Consider the following 24,615-nt stretch of genomic DNA (forward strand, 5'->3'; position numbering starts at 1 on the left):
TGAATATTTTATACTCTCTCAACTTGAAAGGATCAAAGGAAATACTTTCAAGTGCTTACAAAACTGTATATTAAAACATCTTGCGAAGGAATGCAACATTCAATATTCGACGAATTCGTCAGTGGATTAAATTAATTTAGGTATATTATTAGCTTACAAATATTGATGCTCATAAACTCACTTAATGTTATTACAATATTTAAGTTCGTGTCGAAGAAAATTATGCCTAAACCATCCTCCACTGAGACAGTGATTTCCGTCTTTCCAGCTGACTTCAAACTCTATGAAATTATGTGAACAAGACCCTTTGGTTGATGTTTTCCACATTAACATTTAACATTTAGCTTCTTCGATTGAGTTTATATCACATATGTATATCTCATTTCAAGAAGATGCTCTTCTAATTTTTGCTGACGCGAAGAAAAAATGTTAGCAATAAAATTCAAATTTGATTGAATGCCATACACGATTTCATCGAATATTTATACAATACATTTATGCTCTACCCCAGTCACACCTGCTACGAATAGCGAGAGAAGTGAGACAATAGAAACACGCAGACTGTGCATTTTCACTGCTTAAAAATAAATTAAATAGCAATAGAAAATGGCGTTTAATCGCCATAAGTCAAAATTAATATTGAGCAAGAAGGTATATGTTACATAACAAAGTGGTTTTTATGTAATAATATTGGGTTGTCAAAAAAGTCTATTTTTTTATATTTTATATTTTCGCTAGTTGGCGGTGAAAGCGCGTAGTTCTAGTTTTATTCGTCGCATCGGGTCATGCTATACCTTTTTGGAAAGCTCATTTCACGCGCTAACACGTTTTTGATTGATTGTCGTTTCCTTTAAGTCGTTCGTGAGTTATAGCGTCGCAAACATGGAGCAAAATAAAGAATAGAGAAAATACGGCATATTTTACAGTACTACTACGATAAAGGCAAAAATGCATCTCAAGCCGCCAATAAAATTTGTGCAGTTTTTGACCCGATACAGTTTCCATTTCCACCACACAACGATAGTTTCAACGTTTTCGTTCTGGTGTAGAGGTGGTCGAAGATGCGCCACGCTCCGGAAGGCCTGTCGTCGAAAATTGCGATAAAATCGCTGAATTGGTCGAAAGAGACCGGCATAGTAGCAGCCGTAGCATCGGTCAAGAGCTGGGCATGAGTCATCAAAAATTCATTTCAATTTCAATAAAAAAAATTCAATAAAAATACCGCAAGACTTTTTTGACAATATTTGTTTTTTGTTTTAAAAGTATTGTCCTACAAGTGACCTATTGAGTGGTATACTTTCCTTTACACATCGATTTTAATTATACAAAAAGTTGTGTTCCCTGTCTCGCCCACAAATGATTAAAGTTTGTTTTTATTAGTTAATGTTGTCTATGTTTCTGATTTCAGCAAAAAAGTAAGGCGAAGTTCGTAACTGGGCATAATCGGACCACTGCCATGTTCACAAAACGCCATTGGTCGAAAAGTAAGCACTAAATTGAGATATAGAACTGTAATTTGGCACAGGGGATCGGAGTAGTAAAAGCCACCTGTGGGAAACAAAATTTGGAAAAGTGGGAGTAACCCCGCTCAGTAATAAGTTTTATGTACTTGTCTCCTATATCACGTATGCTTCTTCTTTTGGCATGGACACCTTTTACACGGTTATAGACGAGTCTACAACACCGCGACAGTCGTTCTTCTTTTTCGCTTTTAGCACTAATTGGAGTTTCCCAGTATAGCCAGGTCCTTCTACACTTCGTCTTTCCAACGGAGTGGAGGTCTTCCTCTTCCCCTGCTTTCCGCGGCGGGTACTGCATCGAATACTCTCGGAGCTGTAGTGCTTTCATCTATTCAAACGATACGACCTAGCCAGAGTAGCCGCTGTCTATTATTTCGCTGAATCCTTGTCGTCGTATATCTCGTACAGCATCATCGATCAGCTAAGATATTCGCCGTTGCCAAAGTCCAAGCGACCATAAATCTTCCGCAAGTACTCTGAGCCCCGTTCACTTGGGAGTGGCCAGATACGATTATTTTGGCTGAAATAGCTCACTGGGTAGCCAAAAAAACATCCTTTTAAATGCGAGCTAAAGTAAGAATGCGAATCATCCCTCAGGGTGGAGAACTGTGTTTGAGGCCCACCACGTTAAAAACTCACCCAATAAAAAGATCAAAACAGCTTCGATTGAGGTTGCAAGCCAGCTAAGCTACAACAACCCATTTCGCCTACCGCAAATATTATAAGAACTCTTACCGACAGAGAGAAAATGAATAAAAACGGAAGATAACCCCTCTCAGCCCCCATTAATGGTACAGTTACAATCTACTAAAAAAATCCAAAACTGCATACAAATAATAACAAGCAGTATGTACCTCGACACCATAAAGTTTCTTCCCGACTTTGATCCTTTCTAGTTGAAAGAGTATGAAATGTTCGCTTACGCCCGAACTTTGCCCTTCCTCACTTGATTATTTTTGATTAAAATTTTTAATCCCGATTTTATGATTAAAAGTTCAATTTCTAAATTTTTGTAAGCAAAACTTCGGAACCTTTTTCAGAAGTTGCTTAAAAATTTTATATCTTTTGTTGTAGAATGCTAGGATACAAGGATAATTAGTAGTTGTTCAAAATATCCATTTTTTGAATATGACAATCAATCAGTTGTCTTCTAAAAAATAATAGTGTAGTGTATAATAGACAACTAACGGAATATATTAAATTAAGATTCAAACGCACCAGTCGCCAAATAGATGGCGCCACCAAGGGGCGCTAGATGGAACGCACTTTGTAGAGGTTACTTTGAAAGCGATAAAATAAATTTGGAGAATACGAAACGCTATTTCTAGCAGAATAATGACCCGAAACGTACGAGTCGGATAGTCAAAGGGTGGTTTCATGTTAAAGGGTTTGCCTTGGCCTTCTTAATCACTGAACCTGACTGTCACAGAGGACTTATAGAGTTACATATATTAAGAATGAACTCAGAAGAGTCAAATCAGGTAACAGTCGTGAACTTTAGGTAATAGTGAAGAATTCTTCGGAAAAAGCACCAGTGAATTATTGTTAGGCACTTTTAGATATGTGCTTATATTGGAACTCAATTTCAACACAGAAAATATGAAATAAACCTTTTACAAGAAATTCGAATATTGACTTCATATCACTATTATGTTATTATTTTGAACATAGCTGTCGCTTTCAAAGTTTTGAAACTGCATTTTTTAATGAAAGTCTAATTCAAACGATTTCATTCAGTAATATGAAAAATTAAGCTTTTGGGATCCATTTTACCAAAATGTATGGCGTTTGACACAAGCTAACATAAAATATTTCTCATCACTTTATACCAATTTAGGATTTTAGATTTGGTCAAATTACTAATCATCTAGTGCCATAATTCAGCCTGGCATACGAACATCTCGGCGTAAAGGCTATTTTCATCAATTTCTACCTGGTCACAGCACTTTGGTTTGAGCCTCGGAAGCATCAAAGATTTTTAGCGACCAAAACAGTATTCTCAGTAGTATCAAATAAGAAACAGCAATAACACAAAAAGAAACAAGACATAGCAAAATCCATACGAGCAAAAACTTCCTCAGTTTATGATTGGAGGTACGAGTAGTATACGATATGTAAATACAAAGTAATCCCATGGAAACATGTTCCTAAATTGAACCATTGCTAGTCTATGTCTACTTCCGTCATATAGGTTTCGTAGCCTCTCACATTAGGTCTCACCGAGCATACCAAAAAAATCGAGATTCTCCGTATTTTTTAGCAAAGTTTTTAAGGGGTCAGTAGGGTAATCTGGCCTGTTTTTTGACATTTTTTATAGAAATTTTTATTTTACAATAGAACTTTTTTCACGTATCATGAGGTATATCGTGGAGTGTATAAACACATTTTTTCGGAATTTTTTGATGACACCTGTCGGAAAAATGGATGGGTGAATGAGATACGTTTTTTCAGTTGCGGACACGATTTTTCATGCTTGGATCATCTGAAACACAAAAATCCAATTTAAAAACCCAAAAAACGCGTTTAAGGTTTGAGGTGTGCACTCCAAGCGCTCCGAGCGCCGAGCGGTATTACTACTTTTGGTCCTTTTTCGAAACCTTCCAATGGTAAAGTGGGTTTCTACATTAAATCTAAGGGTATTAGGGAACAGAAAATGCAAAGAAAAAAAATTGAAGAAAGATTTCCCCACTTACCCCTTAAGATAAAGTTTCCAAACGTAAAGACACTGCCAAATTTTAACAAATAATAACACTGCCATATCAAACTTCGGCAACTTAACAATATTGATTATTACGTTCTGCGAGATACATATAAGCATACCTACGTGATTGTTGTAACCAGCTGGACGAGCATAACATAATTGACATTTATGTGGCACGTACGCAGCTGTCGGTTTACTTGCTCGGCAACAATGTGCACTGAAGTAAAATTTCTGAAGAAAATTTCATTACAATTTCACATTTTACATTTCGTTTATTTCGGAGTAAAAAGTATGTTACAAATTTACAGTTCAAACTAGAATTTCTTTGTGTTGTTATTGAGTTCTGACAATGTTGCCTTGAGTATTTCAAATTTATCCTCCAACAGAGTTGATTCCATGAAAATACACGTTACATATTTTCTCTTGTACTCTTCTTTGACCTCCATTAATTGCGATTTCACTTTATACTACATACATACATATGTATGTATATCTCCAAATGATACGCAGTAATCAAAAGTTAGTATACTCAACAACTCATATAACGATCGTAAGGATCAGAAACATGACAACTGACAACCTCTAGAAGAAGCTTTCGTGGCTAGGAATATTTCACAGCTTCTCGGGTCGATTTCATTTTCCAATCAACATCAAAAACGTTGGTCTACCACCCATCACGGTATGGTATTTTTGTCATAAAAAGCACCTCATAAAATTTTTCAGTCTTTCGGAGGCGGCTCAAAACTAAAAAATCTATCGGACACCACAGTACGAATGAGAACTTTGATTATTTCTTTTTCATACCCTTAAAACTATCGATAAAGATATCTCAAATAGGTTTTGAGTTACAGCCTCCTTAGATTGTATACACTCAGTTCAAACAGCGCCCTCAGTTCATCCTTAAAAGCGCTTTTCTCAAAACTACATTTTATGAATTTGATAGAAGGTTAGGTTAAGTTGGGTATCACGCAATGTATAGACCTACTTAACCTTTAATTTAAGCTGAAGTAATCGTCATACAGGACGTCAACGCATTTTCCGAATTTGCACTGCTAAAATTTTATTTATGGAGGAAAATATCCAATTAGCATCTCAAGTAACTTGAAGCTTTTTTACACATGTACGCAATTATATGGTTAAAGGAAGTTGTATAAATATGTACCATATACGCTCAATACAACGGCGCCAAAAATACAACTGGTACAGGGTACAACATTTGGTATTTCGAATTAAAATTGTACTTATGAGTCATAAATTATAAAAAATTTCTTTTTTGAAGTATTGACTTTGGCGTTATGTGATGAATATTACTTTTTTTAATAACCGCTTGAGAACTGGTTGTTTAGTGAGTACTTTCGATCTAGAAATGAATGTCCAACGATATTTTGATAGCAAATTATGCTACATGAAATAATTCAAGCCTTTGTAGTAAGACTTGACCGTCGGATTAGTGTCCAGAGGTGATCCGAAAACTATGAACTGGAAGAAACAAATTCATGACGTATGAAACTTCATCTATTTAAGGAATCAAAGATTTCACGTTGACTCAATTACTTCTCTTGACTGCAAATCTTTACTAAATGGATACCTAAGGAACTTAGAAAATTATCAGGAATATTATACTAGCTCGTACAGTTATCCATTGGACAGAGATGTCAGTATGTAAGCCTTCATTCATAGATTTGAGGCAACCTATAAAAACTACCAAAATGAGTTACCCTTTTTAACATACGCGTGTATTTTAGGTGCGACCGCTATGTTTGCCACACGTGCCCACTTGAACTAACCAAAAATAAAATTGTTTACACACTTCTGTAAATGATATATCATTTTAATAGGTATGTAAACATGTGTGTCCCTTTTATTTACACACATGTAAACAAATACATGTGTAAGTGTCAGGACATGGATACAAGGTGTATGATGTCTCTAATACAACTGTCAATCTCGCTCGGGTAAGCTGTGGGCCATTTCCAGACGCGCCTGTGAAAGGGGTTAGCCCACATTACCAAAGTATGAACGTGTGTGTGTACCGTTTGACGTGACACATTTTTGTTGTCTCATTCAAATTGTGTTGATTTCAATTGTGGTTACATTTTTTTCTGCATTCTTCTAGTTTCGATTTCTTTTCGGCGCAAAAAGGTGAAGAGCTCAAAATCTCAGTGAACACTGTGACATTTCAAAGGTGTCATGGGTAAACGCACAAGCAATCTCTCGCATATGTGCGGACACCAGACGAAGGTAATTGAGTTAAAAGAGACTTCGGTGACGGAGTTGTGACAGCTACTAGGTGTCGATCACCTCTTCTCCTTCTTTACTGGCGTAGAAACCGCTTACGCGATTATAGCCGAGTTAACAACAGCGCGCCAGTCGTTTCTTCTTTTCGCTACGTGGCGCCAATTGGATATCCTAAGCGAAGCCAGGTCCTTCTCAACTTGGTCCTTCCAACGGAGTGGAGGTCTTCCTCTTCCTCTGCTTCCCCCGGCGGGTACTGCTTTGAATACTTTCAGAACTGCAGTGTTTTCGTCCATCCGGACGACATGATCTAGCCAGCGTAGCCGCTGTCTTTTAATTCGCTGAACTGAGTCAATGTCGTCATACATCTCATACAGCTCATCGTACCATCGAATGCAGTATTCGCCGTGGCCAACGCGCAAAGGGCCGTAAATCTTTCGCAGAACTTTTCTCTCGAAAACTCTCAACGTCGACTCAACAGTTGATGTCATCGTCCAAGCCTCTGCACCATATAGCAGGACGGGAATTATGAGCGACTTATAGAGTTTGGCTTTAGCTCGTCGAGAGAGGACTTCACTTTTCAATTGCCTACTCAGTCCGAAATAGCACCTGTTGGCAAGAGTAATCCTGCGTTGGATTTCCAGGCTGACATTGTTGGTGGTGTTTATGCTGGCTAATGAAAACGCTGCTGTTCAAGTGTTTGGTGGGTGTTATTGGATTGTTATTAAAATGGTTTCTTCTGGTTCTTGAATGAGAAAGATTTCTTAATATTAACCTCGAATTGTTTATTTGTAAGAAAATGTTAACATTTTGTTTGGTTACCTTAACTTAAATAACCCCCTGCAAGACGGAAGTAACAGATTGAGCAGACTCCGAGAGTTGGTAAGGCCCAGTTTACCGCCCTTGTATAGCATGACGATATTTGTCTCCTGGAGCGCAGGCAAACCTTTTGATTTCGGTCTTGATTTTAATAAAATCCAAAACGAGGACATAAGCACCACGGCTTGGAAGGTAGTCGGGAGCAGCGTTGAGGACGCCGGATGGAAACTCAACATCACCGTTGATCATTAGTCCTATAAATTTATTTGGCAGAAGGGACTTTGGCTGAACTACCGAGACATGGCGAACTTAAAATAGTTTTAGAATTAAAAGAGATGGGGAACACTATTAATTAGAGTACATACAGGGAGTAACTAAAACTAGAATCTGCAAATTTTAAAATGGTTTCACAGTTTACTTTAGAACCAATGCATTTATAAGACTGAAGCGTAATGAAGATATTATTTAAACTTCTTATTTTTAAGGGATATATTTCCGTAATGAATGAGAAGCTGCGGTATTTGGCACCAGGGGTAATGCAGTATCACCAGGAGATGAAGAGCCAGATTCCACAATCAATGACGATGGATCGGACATTCCATTGTCCGACCATGAAGAAGTTCGAAGAAATTATATCCATCTGATGAACAAAAAAGCGGCGGGGGCCGATAGGTTGCTATTCATTTAGATGAGAAGCACTCGATTTTAACACTATCGTCCACGTTTACATAAATACCGGATGCCGGGTAGTAATACAACAATTTATATTCGGGAAAACCCCAACACTACGCAGTATGTCTTATTTTCACCTTTAAATGTATGTGTTGCACTTGATATTTTCTTTGTGTCCTTTCACTAAATTCTACCTGTGGCATGTCTATGATTTATACTATATAACACACTATTGTCACTGTTTTATTTTCTTAAACTCGCGTTTATCCGCTAACTCGTGCGCTCCCTTCGGCTGTCCACAAACTACTGACGCCAGCGGATCAGTCTGTCTGAAAAGGAATCGATAGCTGAAATGACTGCTCCACGAAGACGAAAGGTTAAAAGACTCGCTGAAAGCGGAGAGTCCGCCACTTCCACGGTAGTGGATGATTCCACTTCGCGTAGAGAATCGACCGCGGCGTACGGCGCATATCGTAAAAGCGAAGTAGTGACCTCGAAGGAGCCGAGGGGCTTGCCTCAAAATATGAAGCACTCCTAATGGCATTACCGAGAATTTCCATCATCGCGAACAAGTCCACGCCCTTAGAGGAGGTGGTGGATGGCACTCCTTACCGCCGAACAGGTCAATGCCGGCGCCTGCGCCCCCAGCACCTGTGCTGGAAACGATTGCACCGATGAACATTGAAGAACTACTCCGATTGAACGTCTAGGATTTCAGCTCGGAAGCTGGCCCTTGATCAATCCACTATAACAACAACGCATTTGAGGGTAACCAGCTAGGCATCTTATGATGTCAACTACTATTGTTAAGCGCGCCCTTGCTAGAGACTGATGAGAAGGATAACAGTAAAATTGTCAAGGTTCTTGTATGACTGAGAGTGGTATCGGGGAGTATCGTGGTAGTTGTGGTTAATGAATGAAAAAGTGACACTTTGTAAGTTGAATGTGGTGTTTCATTGAAACTGGATGCCGCCCCCAAAATACGGCATAGCTTTTAGATGGGCCTCGAGCCCTACCAAGGAAGTTAGTGTGTCTATTCCTCACAGCCAACTGGTACTGAAAAATGCCTGGCATTTCCAGGGCGCCACACACACCGCACGTTGTAGATACTATACATTTGTGTACTTAAGGAAAACCAATTCTTACTATTTACGGAATCGATAACGAGCTGGCAAGAAAACACAGCGTAGTCTTGCTAGCAATAGAATGAGAATGGGTCACAGCTCCACTGTCTTCGTGCGTTCCACTACTGGCTAACTGGAGTTCTAGCTAGTCAACTAACTAGTCATTGCCTTATCTAAGTAAGGTTGAGAATCTTTAGGAAGTATTTTAAAAGGGCTGTTTAGAAGAAGATGTAGAAACAACAACACCTCCATCCAGATTGTCAGCCATCTTGCAAGGCTGGAACACCTCGGATATCACATTTTCAGTGGTCAGCAAATTGAAGAAATTTAAATCACCGACTGAATGGCTTAACCCCTAGATTTCGAATTAGAATGGAAAATAGAATCTAAAAAAGTAATTGTTTCAAACTCCTCCATCAATTTCCATTTATATTGAAGTGCTCACTTTGTTTAACAAAAATAATTTATTATACCCTGAACAGTGTATATTAAGTTTGTCACGAAGTTTGTAACACCCAGAAGGAAGCGTCGGAGACCCTATAAAGTATATATATAAATGATCAGTATGTTGAGCTGAGTCGATTTAGCCATGTCCGTCTGTCTCTATATATACGAACTAGTCCCTCAGTTTTTAAGATATCGTTTTGAAATTTTGCCAATGTCATTTTCTCTTCAAGAAGCTGCTCATTTGTCGGAACTGCCGATATCGGACCACTATAACATATAGCTGCCATACAAACTGAACGATCGGAAAAAAGTTCTTGTATGGAAAACTTTTGCATTTGACAAGATATATTCACAAAATTTGGTATAGATTATTTTCTAAGGCAATAATGTAATCTCCGAAGAAATTGTTCAGATCGGCTTACTATAGCATATAGCTGCCATATAAACTGAACACATAGTTACTAAAAGAAATGCACCTGTGAAGGGTATATTAGCTTCGGTGCAACCGAAGTTAACGTTTTCTTTTGTTTCTCTTGATTTTTGCAACAGCATCAACATACATACTGCAAACAAAGCTGAAAGGCATACAATTGAGAATTCGTCAAATCATTTCAATTCCACACAAAGTCAAAAATCTTCAAAGTACTCACCACTTTTAAAAACTTGTACGAGTATGCATAATTCCAGCAAACAGTTAGCAGAAACAGCAGCATGTGTTTTTGAAAAATTTTTCAATTCGTTTTTATTTTTTTTACAGTTATTGCCAGTAATAATTTGCTTTCGAACTTAACTAATATTTCAACAATGATGCTTTTTTTCTGTACACCCAACTCTTTTTTTACACGGTTTCTTTTTACACGGTTGAGAAAAATTTTTTATTTGTAAAAATCTAAAAATTGTAATCTACTACGGCTTTTAATCACTGTCTTGTAATTATGTTTGTTTTTACCACACTTAGCACCATTGCTGAAATGAACATACATAGTAGTAACTAGGAAATCCCCTTATTCTATAACTCTTATCTACACATTTTGTTCGCATGATATTTACATTGCTGAAATGGACTTTAGTCCAGTTCGTCACAAACAATGGCGCTTGTTATCAAATAATAATAATAATTATGTACCAATGTTAATAGTTTTTCCTTATTTCTATTCTAATTTTTCTGTTCTTAGTTCTGGATTACCAGATTTCTTTTGTTTTTTGCTTAATCTACCAATTTTTCACCTGTATGAATTATGTATTTTAAGTTTTAATGTTCAATAAAATGTCATATGAACATACAATTTGTATGCACGTCCGAAATTTTATAGTTTTCAACATTTTTTACACGGTTTTTCGAAGTAAATATAGCTCCTTATTTAATCTTACACGGTTTTCAGTTGACATGGAACGTATCCCCCCTTTTTCTATAGGAAACGCCTCTTTTTTTACACGGTTTTTTTACACGGATTTCTGAGGAACGTATCTACCGTGTAAAAAAAGAGTAGGGTGTATTATAACGGATGCGCAATATTTAAAATTTAATATAATTTCAATATTCTTAATAATAATATTGATTATATTTTACAATGTTTTGCATTTAAATGCGTATGTATAGTTGTGTAAGTGTGTTTTGGTATACAATTTACAAAAATCATATTTTTCGTTTAATTTTTGTACTCAATTTTGTTTCTAGCCCAGCCGTTTCAGTCCAAAATCTATCAGAAAATTTCAATTTTATTATTTAAATACAATTTTTATATAAATAGTAATATTTTAATAATATTTGTATCGCTTGTTAAGGCTAGATAGTAGAATGGTTATCGTTAAATAATAAACAGCAATTTAACAATTTGTGTGATGTTTTAGAAGGACAAATTTTCTGCGTTTTATTCTGAAATGGAAATTCTATATACGAAACGCAATAAAATTATTTTGTGTGCTAGTTTGCATACTTTTTTTTTAATAATTTAATCAAATTTGGAAAAACATTTTGGAGAATATGAGAAAGACTACACGAACTTTGTTAATTAATTAGTATGCTATCAAAAATTCACAAAATATTCAAAACCACTAACAATTTTTGGTTATATAATTATAGTACAAAATACTGATAATAAAATTAAGCGCCGTTTTCTGCATGTCTGATCAGGTGTCAGCTGTCAATTAAGTTCTGTTCAAAAAAAAAGGTTCTTTATCGAAAGAAGGAGTCTTGATTAAGTTTACCAGAACTTAACTGATAGATGACTGCTAAGAAAAAACAGATGGCAGACACAGAAAACGGTCCTACATAGATATATTAAAAACTGCTGGCTTAACAGCAACTATTTAAGCATTATTAGATCGATATAACACCATTCATCGCATAATAATCGTTTTTAATACGATTTTTTAGTACCAACATAAGATTCGGTAGAAAAAATGTAAGTCCATATATTTAAAAATCAATTGTTAATAGATAAAACACCAATCTGTTCAAAAACATAAATAAATTGTAATTAATATGTTTTGCGATAACAACTTATGTCGGGCAAAATTATCGACATACATTTTATTTATCACTAGTTAGTCGCAAACATATTGAAACTGACTGCATAAGAGCAAGTTTAAGACACTCTCAATAACCATATCGACATAACACCATTGAACGCAAAGAGTCGATTTTTGTTATCGATTTCTTTGTACAAGATATATTTCCATATAAAAAATGCGTATCGTATATACAAAAATCGTATTTTTCAGTATAACGGCTGTTCAAAAATATAAAACGCAGTCCCTTAAAGCGCTCTCGATAACTATATCGTCATTGAACGCAATTGATCGATTTTTGTCATCGATTTTTTTTGTTTAAAAAATATTTCTATTCATATTCGATTTAAAAATATTAAATTAAAAATAAAAATTGTCAATACATATTGCTTTGTCGCTTTAATTTTCATTAAGATCAAGCTTGCAATACCTAGTCACATTGGACAATAATCGCTACCACTTTCAGTCATAACAAATTTATCTAAAAAGGTTTATTAAAGTCAGTCAAGGTAAAAACTAATATTTTGTTTCTTCAGACTATCTTTAACACTTTAAATCTCTGAAAGGATTACAATTAATTCTTACGAGATACGGCGATAACACCAACATAAGCTTCCCCCGAATTTACGCAGCCCCTTCCTTAGTCCACTGCCGTGTTATAGGTTTTTGGGTTAAACGTCGCCTGCGTAAGAGATTATCCTTAAGATAAGGAAAAAGTACTAGTGTGTTTATCCAAAACAGATTGTCTTTAAGATATGCTAATATACCCAGAACATATAGTAATACAGCTGTGTAATGGGTTTAATGGGTGAACACTTTCTTAAATGTCACTTTAGTGACAGATATGACATAGGCAAAGAAGCAAGTATATACATACATTTCCAAAGACTAATTTTATTTATAGACCTTTGAACAATAGAAGGACATATACTACTACATTCTTGAAAGAATTCCTTTCATAACCGACTATTTGAAGGATGAACGCTTCAGAAAGTTCAATTTTCAGAGAGATCAGATTTCAACTCTGATTGTTCGAGGAATGCTTCTGAAATCGATACTCAAGTTCTGCCTGCAACAGAATATATTTTGTATGAATGCTTTCTTAATCGGTATTTTCACACGAAAGGACATTACTTATACAAGATGCATCTTACTGAAAATAGAGGTCAATAACCAGTAATTTTTAGCCTCAAAGAGCACTACGAAATACTCGAGACGGCTTGTATAGCCATTTTATTCAGTATTTTTTGAAGGTCACCTGCAATTTTTGGATGTTTTTGTGTATATTTTATTTCTAAGCGAACATTCAAATATGTTCCAATAAAGCGTTCCGTTGGTATCCCTTTTGTAGAAACCAAAATCAAAGGGAAAGGGATTAAACGTTGAGATTCGCCAAAAGTAAGGCATAAACGAAGCCAGAGGTTCTTTGTTACCTGACACGTGTAATCTTTGAGAAAGATCTTCATATATGTTAAGTAAGAACTCAAACAGTTATCTCTTACATGCCATTAAAAATATCAATTCTAAACTAAAATGTGAGCATTGTAAATACAATAGAGCAAGAAACAAGCGAAACGATATTTTTAAACTAACAATTTCTTGACAAATATTTTTCAAGAATGCTTGTGTGAGTGGTTGTTTTCTTGATGGTATACGAAAATAGATTAAATAATTATAATTTCAAGGTTATAATAATAATGATTGATATACATATACTATTTTGAAAAAAAAAAAACAAATTTTGAAAAAATATTGCATACTTTTAGGCATTCAAAATTCGCACTGAAAGATATGAATTTTTCTCAGTGCAGTTTTTATTATTTATAGTTAATGTTGGATAAAACATGTATCTTAATATATTATGCACATAACGGAGTGTTGCCTCACTTAATTAGATTCGTTGATTTTACTAATTTTCAAATTTTAAGTACCAACATGCATTTTGTTACTGGAAACTCGTTTCCGAAAAATATTTATGAAAGTTTTCAAGAAGTGATCGGTTTTATAAAGAACAATGTGTTTGGGTATTTAATTTGGATCTGAGAAAATATTGGATAACCCGATAACCCGATTTCCCAAAGTAATTAACTAAGAAATTAACCGTTCCACCCAACACTAGGGTCTACGTAACTGGAACGGAACCGGATTTTTATCCCACTAAGGACTGAAAACTCAGGAATATTTGTTTCCCGCTATAACAACAACAAGAGCTAAGAAGCTTTCAGATCCTATTTATAACTAACAAAGCTATCGTTCGGTCTTTAAAAACACTGCGCCACAATGATAGTTAACAGCATGCTTCTTTTTCTTTTTTTCTAGCGTCTAAACATCAAGTTCATGTCAATGCAGAAACGAATCAAGTTCCAAGGAGACCAACTATAACTGGACTGATGGAGGTGAGCCGTAGGTTAATCAAATGAATGGGGAGATCCAGAATATATTAACTGTTCTCAAAGAATAGTCGTATCTACATAACAGCAGCGGACCCAATTCATATTCGACTAGGATCTTTCTACTCAACAGCATTTCTCAAATCTCTAACAATTACAGATCAAAATCGACTTATAATCTGACTTTCTTTCCATACTATGGATTAATTTTAGAGCAAGTCCCAGACCAACAAAATCGAGCCCTCTACCTATGAGCCATCTTCGAGCAAAAACAATTTGAACTTAATAGTGTTACATTTTTGGAACAAAATTGTTGGTGTTAGATGCTTGTAGATTGTAAATGATATGCTAATTGCTGGCACAATAACAGCAATAAAGTCAAACTTTGCTTTCAGGGTTAGAAAGTCGAAAAACTAAGTCGTTTCGTTCGAATAAACGCTTCGAATGCTAAGAGTAAGAGCTAATTGCAAGCGTTTCTAAAACAGACGGTATCTCGAATAATTGAACAACATATGACTTGAATAGTTTTAACATAGAATTCAATTATCAGACCTACCTAGCGTTATGCCATACAAAACCAGACCGAATTTCCAGTAACAAATATGCTAATAATCTTTAAGTGGTGGCCAAGACTTTAACTTAACCTCATTGGACTCCAGCAACGAGGTGGATCGGTAAAATAATTATTACAATTTAAAATAATACACAAATACTTGGAACTTACAAATAAAAAATTTAAATGTAACTAAGTAATGTCATTTACCACCGTATCCAGCCGACGACGCGGCAGCAGCGTTCGGCATAAACGACGACTCGTCCATGGATTGAGCGACAGCCGACGCTTGATGATGGTAGTCAACTGTTAAGGCTGTCTGGTGCTGCGTAAGCTGATTATGCATTTGCGTGTGTTGTTGCTGTTGCTGCTGCTGTTGACGATGATGATTAGCGTAATGCATTTGTAAGCCTTCGGTTTTTTGTGCCAAATGGTAATTAGCGCTCAAATGCATTGTTGTAACATTTTGTTGCTGTTGTTGTTGTTGCGTATTGTGTAGCGATTGTAGGGCTTCGTTGGCAGGGTTATCAACCTTTGCACCCGTCGTGCTGTTAACACTACTCAAAGCAGGCGAGAGTGCAGTCGGCGTAGTCGGTGCCGATTGTGAGCCATTTGCGAGGTTGGCGGCGCGTTGCGATAATTTCGGTATTTGAAATTTACTATTGAAGCCCTTCATGAAACCCTCCATGTTGGCCGCCATTGCCGGTGAAGCATATTGTAGTATTTTCAACATGTCCGCTTGGTGGTCCAAGCGTGTGGCAGGTGCAGTAGTTGCGGTTGCATTGGCGTTCGTGTTTGCGGTCGACGTTGACGACGACGAAGCAGCAGATTTCTTGGTGGACTTACGTGCTGTGGCGCCACTAGCGCCCAGGTCGCCAAATGAATTTGTGCTGTAGCTTTTGGTCAAGCCACCAGTGGGATTGGTTGATTTTATTGACAAGCTTCCCGATGAGTTTGACTTTTGAAAGGGATGTTTAGATATGGAACCCTTCTTGGACGGTGACTTGGCTGACGCTAACTTCTTAGAGGCCGGTCCACTGCTAACGCCCGGTTTGAGACCCGTATGTTGTTTTTTAGTTGAACCGCTACCCGTTTTTAAACCCTTCCCAGCTGTTGTGGTGGCGTTGGCTGCAGTAGCCGTGTTAGCACTGCTACTACTGCTGTTGCTGTTACTGTTGGCGTTGTTGTTACTAATACTGGTTTTGCCAGCACCGCTCGTCTTGTTGATGGTCAGCTTCAAGCCCTCCTGGCTCGGTTTCACCATATATTCGGTTGAATTGAATTGCTGTGTTGACTCGGCACGTCCACCGCTCTTCGACTCACTGCTGCCAATGTCCGGCGGTGAGTGTTGGAGCGGTGCCGACACTGGCGCTCCCGGGAGCGCTTGCGTTGCTGTTGCTGTTGTTGACGCGACTGACATCGTTGACGCCGTCGAACTAACCTGACAAAAGAATTTCGTATCATAGAGAGTGTGTGTGTGGATAAATTACACGCGGAAAGCGTAAAAAATGAAGAAACGATTATAATGAGTGTGAGTGTTGAGAAGATGGTTTATATGGGCAAATTTGGGTTTAAGTAAATGTTTGATGAGGGAAAAATAGATGTGGGAAAGTGTTGAAAAAAATTATAGTGCATATAAAAATAATATAAGAGCAAGCAAAGTGTGTATAAAAAAGAGATAGAGAGAGAGAAAAAGTGAAGTATAAAATGTTAGTAAATATCGTTAAAAAATATTATTAAGTTTTGTGATATAATATATCATATTAATGTGTACAATTACTTCAAAATCAACAATTAAATTAATTTTAAAATGCTCACCACCAAAAAAAATATATTTTCATAAAAATAATAAGCACTAATTTCTTATTTATTAAATTTATAAACATTATTTATCAAGTTGTCTAGTAACCAGATCTGGTTGTTGGGGCTTGGTGAGTCCCTGTGAGTTAGGAGAGGGCACAATAGACCCAAGGTCGCAGTGCATACCTCGATTAATTCTATCTATCTATCCAGATCTCAATTATGCATTTGATAAACTTGTTGAGAATTATAGAACAACTATTAGAGGTTTGAGTGAATACTTTTTATTATTATTCCCTGCACAGGATGCATTAAGTTTGTCACGAAGGAAACGTCAGAGACCGTTTAAAATATAAAGAAAAAGAGATCAGCGTGACGAGCTGAGTCGATTGAGGCATGTACATCTGTCTGTCTGCTTGTATATACCCGAACTAGTCGCTTAGTTTCTTGTGTAAAAATCTTTTTGTTTGATGAGATATCTTCATGAACATATTGTTCGGATTGGACCACTATAGCATATAGCTGCCATTAAAGCTCACAGTATATGAGCTTCCGTTGGCTATTCCATCCTTCACAAATTTAAAGAAAATTAAGTGGAAGCAAGAAAAACTTTAATTTTTTTATAAAAAAAAAAATCAATAATTTTCATTAAAAAACTGTACCTAACATAACCTCAAAATTCAAAACCAAACGTAATACTTCCTGGAACTTAAAGTAAATGCAAATTAAAGTTAGCTTATTTTGCACAGTGGAAGTTTTTTTCGGTTTTGAATTTAATTTATTTTATTTTTATTTTTTTTAACCACACCTTTTCTAGAAATATATAATTTACCACACTAGCATGCATTTTAATCAAAAAATTAACCAAAAATTTAACGAAAAATCAACCAAAAATAACTTAAATATTAACCAGTATCATTTCCAAATCGCAAATTTAAAACTAAAATAATAAATAAAAATAAATAAGACAAACTACAAGTGTTAGCATGTTTAGACTTTTTATTTATTTTACTATTATTATTAATATTTTTTAATTTAAAAAACTAGAATACAAAGATTTGAAATTTTCAAATAAGAAAACACATACAGTTAGCATTGCAGGAAGAAAGTAAAAAAAAAACATTTTTTCTATGCAAAAATTTAATCGAAATACATTAAAAGCATTATTTTTAGAAAAAATTTATATTTTGTCATACGTGGCCTACGCCTAACGGTATTTAAAATTATTTTCGACAAGTGTTGCATTTTTTGTTAAATAAATTTAGCATAAACACGTTAGCTTGTTTGTTAATTCAATTTTTACATGCTCTGCTTGGTGTACTTTTCTTTTTTGAACTTTATAAGCTTTGAAACAACTTTTATCATTTTGGAAAATAATTTAAACCACTCGGAACAGCAAATGAACCTATAAACTAGACTTATACGCTATGAAAAATAATAAAAATTAAAAAAAATATATATATAAAAATAAAAAAATTTTCAAAAAGATGTGTACTTGCGAGTTGTGTCTACTGAAAATTGTATGAACTTACCGCGCCACTCACCACTTTGCGCATAGCTGCCACTTGTGATGCTGCAACAGCTGCCGCATTCATATCCATGCCACCCGGCGCACCATTACCACTCAATAGCTGGCCAACACCGCCACTAACACCACCAGCGCCACCGCCACTCATATTGTTCACGCCACTATAGCCACCAGCAGACGTATTCAACGCTGTTGGTGCCGCTAAATGATTGATAGACTTCATTTGTTGCATGCCACCAACCACACCTACACCCATAGCTGCTTTCACTGCATTAGCAGCCGCAACACCGGCCGCCGCATTGCCAACTAAACTGCTTGCGGCACCACAACCGCTTTTATCGCCTTTCGGACTTAGACTGGTCGCTGTGGCACTCTTCAGTGTCGACATACTCGGCTTACCCGAAGACCCATGCTTTGGCGAATGCGTGCCGAACGGTGACTTCGGACTATTGGAGGCGGTATTCGAATGCTTCGGACTGCTATAGACGGGCGAATGTTTCGGGCTGGGACGTGTCGAAAGCAGCGCAGCATTGCCGGCAGCGCCAGTGTTAGCGCCGCTTAGCATGCTGCTACCGCTGCCACCTTTTGGTGAGGAGGAAGGTGATGAGAATTTGCGCGCCGCCACTGTGGCAGCGGTCTCGTTGGTGGCAGCAGGTGAATTTTGACGCGAATATACTTTTTCCGGTGGACCCATGGGTGAATCATCGCGCTTCTTTTTACGTTTCTTCTCCTTTTGCGTATCATTGGTTGAAGTTACGTCCAATGGACGCTTGCCACTCACCGTAGACATATTCGGTCCGGTATTTAAACCGGCACTGCCCACAGCTGTCACGCCGCTCGATTTTTTATCTTTATTGGCATTAATATTCGTATTGGTCACGGTGTTAATGGGCGTTATAGTGATAGTGGATGAGGCGTTGACGCCGGTTTGCGGAACATTCGTGCCGCCGGGCAATGTGATTGAAGCGCCGCTTGCATTGGCGCCATTTGCTGCAGTCAATGGAATAATTTCTATGCCGACGGAGCGTTTCACATCTACGCCTTGTTGTTGTGTGGCGCCTCTGCTATTACTATCCGGTGAAATTGGTGTTATGCTGACGCAATTCTTCAAATTTGTTTTATCCATCCAAATGTTCTTGTACTTATCAGCTATTTCGATTTCCGTTTGATTGCCAATGGTATTTTGATCATGCGGTGATGCGGTTTGTTGTAGTTGTTGCTGTTGCTGCTGCGTTTGCTGTAGCTGATGTGCGCTGCCCAAAGAGCTGCTTTCAGCAGCAGCATGGAAAGCTAAATTATTTTGCATTTGACTCTTTGGGCTATCATGAAAATCCTCCTGCTTCACTTCGTTTTTATATTGCAGAAACCCTGCAATGCCGGCAGCGCTATTGCAAGCTGCATTCATACCAACGCCACCAGCACCACCACCCATGGTCGTCGTTGCGGAAGCCATATTGGACATTTGTTGTTGTTGTTGTCGTTGTTGTTGTTGTTCCATTTTAACGCCACTGCCACGCATGCCGGCACTACCGCCAACACCACCGCCCGAATCATTAGGTCCCATGACCATACTAAAATTTCCATAACCAGCATTGCCAGTGCTACCGCAAGGGCCCGTACCACCTAAACCGCCCATGCCGCCGCCAACGCCACCACCGATAGTGCGCTGAAACATGCTCATCGTTTCTTGATCCCAAAACTTGAGTAACGCACGTATGGTCACCGGTATGGACAAACACTTTTCCACAACTTTTGTAAGCTTCAACGACAGCAGATCGTAGTTGTGTGTTAGCGAGTAGAGTGCACACTTTACATTGCCGTCACGTAAATCGAACTCAAGAGTTGCCATTGTTTCCTCGAAGGTATGTTGCAGTGAAACACTGATTTGTTGAAAGGAAATGGCATTGACTTCGAGTATGGTGGTGGATTCCATATCTGAAATGAGCGAATTATAATTATTGTCGGCGGTGTAGTAGTTGTAATATTTAAAGCAATAACTTACCATTACCCATTTTGGACTGTGTACGTACACAACTAGCCAAGAGTGTGTAGAAAAGCGCCTGACGTTTTAGAAAATCTAAAATTTTCGGTACTTGCATAGGCTCCGTAAAAGGTATGGAGGAAACAAGGGTAGCCTAAAATAGTAAAAAATATAACAATTGATGGTATTAAAAAGGAAAAACATTAACTTCAGTTGGACTGAAACAACATATTGTAGAACACTCTTCTCAAACAAAGAAGTAAGGAACTTGATTTTAAGATATCAGTTTATATGGTAGCTATATGTCATGAACAATTTGTACCGTTGATGCAATAAAGTAATTAGTAATGAGCGGGGACTAATTCATTGGGTGGCAGTTAGTGAAAGTGTTAATAGATCCAATGTGAATGGCGTTTCAAGCTTGTCGAAAATTGGTCGCGTCCGTAATTTGGTCGGTATATTGTTTATGTCATCGACGTTTTGGAGGAGTATTCTTCTGATGTTCCTACAAGGCAGGAGGAGCCTCTTCAAGCAAGTGATTGCTTAGAGAGGAGGGTATTACGCTCCTTTAGCATGTAGCATGCGGGCCTCACCATGCAAGTGTTCAATGGGAGACATCAGAAAGTTTGTATCTTTCCCATCTGCGTCCTACAGCAGCAAGAGGACCATATATCGTCGGGGAATTTATAACCGACCGGAAGATTGCTTTGTTTGAAGGAGTACAGACTGTTGAACACACGCCATCAATTCCACTGCCCGACGTCATTGTCGAACAACCATCTATGTATGAAGTTATAGAGATTCCTTCGGGTGGTTGTGAGTGTTTCGAAATATAGTGATTAAATGGTAGTCATAATGTGTCGAAGGCTTTCGACAAGTCCAAAGCTACTAGGACAGTTCTCTCACAGGGCGGTTTAGGCTCATCTAATTGTGCGTTTATGACAATAGATACAATAGATACACACCACAATCAGCTCTTTACGGAATCCGTTCTGGTTTTAGCTAGGCTCAGGTTAACCTGGGAAAAGGAGAGAAAGACTCCCCTACGCTTCCCAGTTTCCACTAATAGTACCACCCTACCGATTTTACATACATCGGGTATGCGCAGATTGGGGCCTTAAGAGAAATAGCCTACACCCTTCGAGTCTAGAGGTTTAACATCATATCTATACCGCCTGAACCGATGGATTTAGATGCCTTTGATAGGTTGATAACTCTCATAACCTCTCCGTCGGTGAAACTAAGTAGTACGCAGTCTTTTTGCATTTTGTGCAGCCGTCGGGTAACACATTTTTTCGTCTTGTCCCCCGAGGGGTACAGTATAAATTGTCGTCTAAAGCACCTCATGCACTTCCTGGGATCCCAGGAGGCATGACCGTCGAATTGGATTTCGACTACATTATCGTCGCCCATGACTTCAGGTGTTCTACCCATTTCCTTCTCTTATGCTGATTTACCAGATGTGCAATCTCCAAGTTGAGATCCCTTATTCCGGAATAACAGGGATCCACCTGACGTAAGGAGACACGCTCATTTGCTAAAACTGCTGTTTCGGCTGGCAATCCTCAAGACAACGGATTCAATGATTGCAGAATTGATTCAGATTTTTTTCGGGGCGGGCCAATCTTTTCAACGATCTAACCTTCGTTGAATCGGTAGTCGATTTATTCGTTATGTCTAAGTCGATTTATCTCGTTACGTTGCCCCAGTTTGGGATATAATGAAAATATTCATAATTTATTATATTCTAACTTAATGAATAACACCCACCTGCAATTGTTTATTCTCCGTGAAGAAGTAGCAATGCGTCTGATCCGGCAAATTCACAAAGAGACCTTTCTGTGAGTTTTTTAACTGTTGCTCTGAAGCGGTTTGCACTACCAAATTCATAATCGACGATATGACAACGTCTTTTTTGTCTGGTGAATCCAAACCGGTTGCGCCGTCAGATGCAACGCCAAGTGGCAGGCCCAAAGCTCTCAAGGTGGCATGACACACAGGCAATGGTTTGTTTAGACGTAGCACAAATGTGGCGGGCAAGAGCATGGAGTTTTGCTGATTCAACGGAGCATATATTGGTATATCAATGCCGGTCTGTGGATCATTAGTTACGCTAACAATCGGTAATATTTGCAATTTATTCGCTGATGAAGCCTCCAGGTTCACTGTCACACTGAAGCCAACATCTTTGCTTGTAATCAAATCGGTAGTGAGCGGTTGCAACGACTTGGTATCCAGTGATAGAAGATCATAAGGTGATACGAAATAGATAAGCTTCATTGGATGACCACCACGTCGTTTAAGCACTAAACCTACTGAAGATGCTTTGACCAATTGCTGCGAATCTTTTGTGAAATTTTGCATTTGAAAAAGATTATATAAGTCGGTTTCCATTGCTTGTAAGGCAACAAAAGCCTTCGTTTTGACTTTGGGTTCTGCATTCAATTGATAGATGGATGATAAACCCTCCAACTGCACAGTGAAATCGGCAAAGTCTCCCCGATTCAAACAATTTACCAATTCACTGCATGACTGCTGTTCAATTTTGCATTCATGATGCACTTTGACATCGGTAAGTGCGCCGTTAGCGTCCAAAATTATTTCCAAAAAGAACATATCGGTTGAAATAAACAAACCCGATGTATCTTCCATGAACTTGAGGCCCAGCTGACGCGATAGACTCTCAAGTCTTTCAACCAGCCCTTGGCGTGATGTTACTTTAATGCAATGTTGCATGCTGTCAAGGCATTTTTGCAAATTAGCTTTCTCAACTGCATCGAGCGCATAACGTTTCTCCAACATGGACATACGCATAGCCTTCGCAAGTTCAGGAAATGATTTGTGTTGATTGGAGCGCGTACGTATGCGTTCCATAAGCAGTTCGCGTTGCCATTGTTTATTTTTCTCAGCAGCGCTTGGTGCAGAGCTGAGCAACTGAGCAGCAGTTGTTGCTGAAAAAGATATTATATTGTAAGTATTCTTCACAAAACAATAAAGTGCTCAATGTGTTATGAATATTGAATACATTTTGATAGTGATGTTATAGAAGAGCTTTTAACATAACATTTGTATGCATAAAATGCATATTATAACTTTATGCAATTAGAATATGTGTACTTAAATTAATAAAATACAATAATTATATTTAACACTCACTAGTTGTTCCGACCGCCGTCTTTGCTACAGTGGAGTTCATCATATTATTTAAAGCGTTTTCAACGTGTAACAAATGCGGTGAATTTAACCAAGAATGGGGCTCCGCTAGGCAAGCCGCCGTCGATAAACTTTCTCACACCAAACCACTTTACTTTTTTTATTTCTTTAGTTACTCATATAGATAACGTTAAATTTTTAAGACATATATTTGCATTACATATCTGTTCTTACAAATGCACAATATTACTTTTTCTATAGTTACTTTTTCAAAATTAAATAAATCCTTTCTTTGCAAAATCGTTGCTTTATTTTCTGCCTAGTTTCGAAAAACACCAGGAATGTGTGAAACTAATCGATATTATACAAATATTGGTAATCGCCTGATAGAAGATATCGATAATAAAAGGTTAGTTCAATCGTCATTTCATTGACTCCGTTGCAAGTTACGACTTCTGAAACCGTAGTCCTTTGAAAGAAAGCCCGTGACTTTATATCTATGTTCGGTCTTTGGGCCTTTAGGGATGAACATCTAGTGTTGTCAAATGACCTTAAGAAACTCAAAAGAAATGGGCAATTAACCGATGAGATAACTTACATATGGCACAAACGACTGAGAAATAGATAAAAAAATTTAGAAATGATATAATGATATTGGAGGATCGTCAAATGCACACTGAACCCAAATAGCAGAAAAATGTATTACAAAACGCCTAGCTCTAAGAATTGTATAGTTATGACGTCAGTTTATGTAATTAAAGGGAAGGCAAGGGTTCAACTTTGGCTCGATCAAATAGAAAACTTCTGGTTAAAAAAAAATTTAATGAACAAAGAACTCGTTAGGGCTGTGGCATCGAGGGTATACGTTTCTTAAGGCATCCGAAAATGTAGTATTTTTTTTAAATATTAGAATGCTTCTCCTGGTATTGATCCTCTGTATCAATGTCTTTATTTTTTATTGGACACAAGATATACTATAAAACATTGAAATTATTTCTTTGAAGTCAACAATTATTACTAAATACTAGAAAACCCTACAGAGATTTTTATCAAAGTTTGTAAGAATTTTTTGGGCCAAGTTGAGATAAATACTTGAAATTCTGGTGTGCATGTTGTGCAACTCGTTTTTACTCATAGGGTTAATAAAGTGCATCATAGGTATGAATAAGTTTCCACGAAGA

The 24,615-nt window shown here is 37.4% G+C and overlaps 1 protein-coding gene across 2 annotated transcripts; it reads right to left on the minus strand.

The window, feature by feature from the left end:
• Positions 1-10,232: 10,232 nt before the first annotated feature.
• On the minus strand, positions 10,233-23,991 carry LOC105229495 (mediator of RNA polymerase II transcription subunit 1). 2 transcript variants are annotated; one of them, XM_011209823.4, is made up of 5 exons: positions 23,438-23,991; positions 22,052-23,232; positions 20,303-20,435; positions 18,317-20,235; positions 10,233-16,413 (listed from the first exon to the last, which is right to left on the minus strand). In XM_011209823.4, exons 1-5 carry the CDS (start codon positions 23,478-23,480, stop codon positions 15,175-15,177), a joined length of 4,515 nt encoding a protein of 1,504 aa, XP_011208125.2. In that variant the 5' UTR covers positions 23,481-23,991; the 3' UTR covers positions 10,233-15,174. The 2 variants fall into 2 exon arrangements, with proteins under 2 accessions (XP_011208125.2, XP_011208116.2); XM_011209814.4 differs by having other exon boundaries at positions 18,305-20,235.
• Positions 23,992-24,615: the final 624 nt, after the last annotated feature.

Source organism: Bactrocera dorsalis, chromosome 5, assembly GCF_023373825.1.
Source record: "Bactrocera dorsalis isolate Fly_Bdor chromosome 5, ASM2337382v1, whole genome shotgun sequence".
Taxonomy (NCBI): Eukaryota; Metazoa; Arthropoda; class Insecta; order Diptera; family Tephritidae; genus Bactrocera; species Bactrocera dorsalis.

What these genes read in the sequence shown, in the direction of transcription:
- LOC105229495 (XM_011209814.4), bottom strand. Translation starts at nt 23,480, where the DNA reads ATGATGAACTCCACTGTAGCAAAGACGGCGGTCGGAACAACTA. An exon ending in GACGGCGGTCGGAACAACTA is followed by an intron (nt 23,233 to 23,437) that starts GTGAGTGTTAAA and finishes TATCTTTTTCAG; the next exon opens with CAACAACTGCTGCTCAGTTG. An exon ending in ACAGTCCAAAATGGGTAATG is followed by an intron (nt 20,236 to 20,302) that starts GTAAGTTATTGC and finishes CGCTCATTTCAG; the next exon opens with ATATGGAATCCACCACCATA.